Source organism: Neopelma chrysocephalum, unplaced genomic scaffold (genome assembly GCF_003984885.1).
Source record: "Neopelma chrysocephalum unplaced genomic scaffold, ASM398488v2 Primary Assembly neopelma1_77210, whole genome shotgun sequence".
Taxonomy (NCBI): domain Eukaryota; kingdom Metazoa; phylum Chordata; class Aves; order Passeriformes; family Pipridae; genus Neopelma; species Neopelma chrysocephalum.
In genome coordinates this window covers 1-4,315 of record NW_020910208.1, presented here as the reverse complement: position 1 = coordinate 4,315, position 4,315 = coordinate 1, and the positions used below count along the sequence as shown (strand labels likewise).

Below are 4,315 nucleotides of genomic sequence, written 5' to 3'. Positions count from 1 at the left end.
CAAATGGTCCTTGTGAAACTGCAGGCTCTCCTGGAACCCAAGGATTCCTGGAACACTGCAGAGCTCACGGAACCAAGGGGCCACTGTCCCACTGCAGCTTCTTCTGAAGCACAAGGGACCCTGGGACAGTGGGAAATCTCTGAGAATCCAAAGGGCATTTTGGGACTGCAGGGCCTCATGGAACTAAAGGAACCTTTGGAGACTGTGGAAGCTCATGGAAGCAAGGGGCCATTGTAACGTGGGGCCTCCTTTAACCAAAGGAACCCTGAGAATTTCTGTGGGAACAAGGTTAAGGCAGCAACAGCTGTGTTCAGTTAATCAGGATCAACAAGGAGTGTTTTGGCCTTGACTTGTGTTTTCCATCCAGAGAGTGCTGTTTGCCAAAGTGGAAACCACTTGGAACGCTCTGCATGGTAGCCTGTGTTTTTCTCTGGTGGCTGAACACAGCCAGCACATGAGGGGAGGGGAATGTGTGGGATCAGGGCACTGCTTTGGGGCCATGCTGGGAATTCCAGTGGACTAAAAGACAAAGCCCAGGTGCTGTTTCCAAAGGAACCCCAATGAAAAGGGGACGCCAGAAAGTTGGGCGGAGAAGTCCCACAATTGAACTCTGTGTGTGCAGCCTCATTTTCTCCTTCAGCACCCACAGGAGAGGGGAGAGAAGTGGGGGTTGGGACCCCAAAACTGTTCGGGGGGGGGAAATTGGGGATTGAGGGGACAATGGGAAAGTGGGAGGAACAGGGAGAAGGGTGGAAAAGGGAGGGTGGTCTGCTGGGTCCGACGGTCCCATGGGGATCTTTGGACACCGGAAGGTTGGAAAAGAGGAGGGGGGGCCCTGAGCTCCCAACTTACTGTGGGATGCTGGAAGCTGCTGGATCTAATCTCAGCCTTGGATTATGCCAACACTTTCAGTTTAGAGGAATTACAGAGGTGTGACTGAACCACTTTTGTCCCCCAGGTTTTAATAATGGCAAATCAGATCTACTGATAGAAATGAATTATTTAGGGTTCCAAATGATCAGACAAAAGATCTTCATCAGAATTATTTACTGCACAATAGAAACACTAAAACTACCAGGAGTACAGGATAAGATAGGACAGTGCTCTACACTAAAGCAATTCTTGAAGCAATTCTACTCAAGCTGGCACAAAAGCAATAATTCTTAATTAGAGATGGATGGAACTCCCCCACACCAATGCTCGTGGGGAGATCTCTGCTCTCCATCTCCAGCAGTGACCTTGGGAGGGTCCCCAGCCAAGGCAGGAACCTCCACACACCCCCCAGGAAGGGTTCTGTTGGCAGAACCTGCCCCTGGGAAAGGGGACTGCCCCTCTCTGGTAGAAAGGGATGGACTGACAGTCGCTGGACTCCAGGGGTTGCCTCACCATCAGGGGCTTCATTCGGGGTGGAAGCAGCGGCCAAAGCTCTTCCCGCAGTCGGGGCACTGGTAGGGTTTCAGTTACTGGTGGGTCCGTTGGTGTGAGGTCAAGTTACAGCTCTGGGTGAAGCTCTTCCCACACTCCCCACACTTGTAGGGCCTCTCCCCGGTGTGGATGCGCCGGTGGGTGATGAGGGTGAAGTTCCGGTTGAAGCTCTTCCCACAGTCGGTGCAGCGGAAGGGCCTCTCATCCGTGTGTGTCTGCTCATGAAAGAGAAGAGTTGAGCTGGTGTGAAACCTCTTCCCACATTCCAAGCACTTGTAGAGCCGTTCCCCGGTGTGGATGCGCTGGTGAGCATGGAGATGGGAGCTGTTCATGAAGCTCTTCCCACATTCTCCACATGTGTAGGGACGTGCCCCAGTATGTATGCGCTGGTGGGTATGAAGGTCGGAGCTGCTCCTGAAGCTCTTCCCACATTCCCCACACTTGTAGGGTCGTTCCCCAGTGTGGATGCGCTGGTGGGTGAGGAGGGTGGAGTTGTGCTTGAAGCTCTTCCCACATTCCCTACATGGGTAGGGACGTTCCCCAGTGTGGATGTGCTGGTGGGTGAAGAGGTGGGAGCTCTTCCTGAAGCTCTTCCCACATTCCAAGCACTTGAAGGGCTTCTCCCTGCTGGGAGGCTGCTCAGGGACCACCAGGTCACAGCTCCGCCTCAAGCTCCGGCTGCCTTCCTGGCACAGGCTGGGTCTTTCCTCCTCAGAGCACCCTGGGCTGCCTTTGGAGCCCCTCCTGCGAGGGGATCCTTGGGCCTTTTCCTCCCCGCTGCCTTCCTGCACCGTGGAGCCCTTCAAAACGGCCTCTCCCACCAGGGTCTGCCGGGGGGATTTGTCCTCCAGGCTCTCCGTCCTCAGCTCGGGGCCTGGGGCAGGAAGCAAGAAGGACAGGAAGGGGATTTGCCTCCGGCCCAGAGGGAAGGCCAAGGACATCCCCCCAACTCTGGCCCCGGCAGGACGGCGGTGGCAGCGGGGTTGTCCTGCAGCCGGGGGCCATGCTCGGCTGCCAGAGCCAGCACAACACCGGCTCAAAGGGCCACTGACTTCCTCCTCACCTGCCTGGGGGGCCCGTGGCATCTTCCTCTTCCTCGCAGCCTCCTCCTCCATCTGCCCAAGCTTTGGGAAGGACAAATCCTGATGGGGGAGGGGAAAACAAGGGCTGAGCATGTTGGCTTGGGGGTTCCTCCTGCCCAAGTCCATCTCTAGAACTCACCGGGCATCCTGTGACCATAAAAACCTCCAAAACACCAAGATTCAGCCCAGAAAAAACCCAACGAGGTTCAGGCAAAAAAACCCTCAGAAAAAGAGAGATGAACCCTCCCCCCAAAACTGAAAAAAGTTAAGGTTCAGCCAAAATATACTCCAAATTATGAAGATTAAACCAAAAATAAGATGTTTAATTGGTAGGATGAGGAGAGCAAAGTCATTTCATGAGCACCTGATTGAAGTGTTATATATTAATCAAAAGCTGTATTAATGTAGTGTCCCTTAAAACTCAATTTTTTTCTTCCTATTTTCAGTGTAGAGAATAAATATGAAATCACTGGACTTCAGGCCTGCATCATTACCCCTGTGCTTTGGTTTGCAAATCCTTCCTCATTCCACTTCTTCTCCCCTGCCATCATTTCTGACAACTGGACTCCTCTGCTGTGCTGTGCCAATATCCTGGGATGTGCGGTTTCCATGTTTGCAAGGATTAAAGGCAACTTTTTGCCTACCAGTGCCAAAGGCTGGTCTGTGAAGTTTAGTGTGAGAGGATCCTGGGCAATCAGACACTGAAATTGTTGAGCTAGAATGGGCCATGCAAATGGAATTAGAGAATCCATTCTGCTGGCCCAGACACAGAAGCCAATCTGTGGCTGTGGCTCTTTGCCTCGCTGGCACCATCCTCTGTGGTTCCTGCTGCCCACCACGGCACTGGCAGCCCCAGGGGCACAGGGACGTCCATCCTGTACATGAAGTCAGACTGTCCACAAGTGTTAGCAGGAGTAAAACAGTGCACTGCTGACCTTCTCGAATTTATCTCTGTTAATGTAGGACTTCACTTGGCCAATCTGTGTCACATTGCACAGCGTTATGTGGGTTTATGATTTTTAATATCACTGCACCAAATTAATCTGGAATGTGTAGTCAGAACAGTAATTACCTGTATTTGTGTATAACTGTGAGCCCTTCTATTTTTTATGCTTTCTGGCAAAATCACTGGCAACTTCTTTCACGAATACACGATGGGGAATGAATTTAACCCCCCAATAGGAAAGCGGTTTGATTTCAAGCTCTTCTTCAAGGGGCACCCTGGGATTGGAGCCTGGGCTCTAATTAACCTCTCCTGTGCTGCCACAGAACAGGAGCTGTATGGCCAAGGGACAAACTCTGTGATCCTTGTCAGTGTCCATGGTCCCTGTCAGTGTCCTTCAGGGAAATTGGGAGGAGGAAATGAAGAAACTGGTTTGGAACTAAACCCACGTTAAAGTGGGAAAAACCTCCTTCCATGGAAATAAGACTTAGACAGTTTTTCCTGGGCTGAACGAGCTCATTCAGGGATGAAGGACTGGGACTTCTGTGGACACTTGTGCTGGTTTCTTTGGACACTTGTGTTCCTTCAGAGAGCCCCTGGAAACACTCTGCTGTTCACTCCCAGTGCCACCAGTGCCTGGGTCCTGTCTGCAGCAGCAGATTGCAGTGGGATGGGAGAAATGCTTTTCTGAGCCTCTGGGCTGGACACAGGCACAGCCTGACTCTGAACCCAAGGGAAACAAAGACAAATTCCACGGCTTTAGCTGGAACAAGGGTGGGGGGGTTTCCTGAAGGCAGCACTACACCAGACTTTTGTGTGTGTGTGAGACAGGCAGAACCACAAATGCCTGCACAGCCCAGAGCAG

General features: G+C 52.1%; 1 protein-coding gene across 1 annotated transcript; it reads right to left on the bottom strand.

The window, feature by feature from the left end:
• Positions 1-1,508: 1,508 nt before the first annotated feature.
• Positions 1,509-2,072, bottom strand: LOC113979388 (zinc finger protein 239-like; the record flags this gene model as incomplete). Its single annotated transcript, XM_027706792.1, has 1 exon — positions 1,509-2,072. A coding segment is annotated over one exon (564 nt), but the record flags the coding sequence as incomplete, so codon positions are not given.
• Between the last annotated feature and the right edge of the window lie 2,243 nt (positions 2,073-4,315).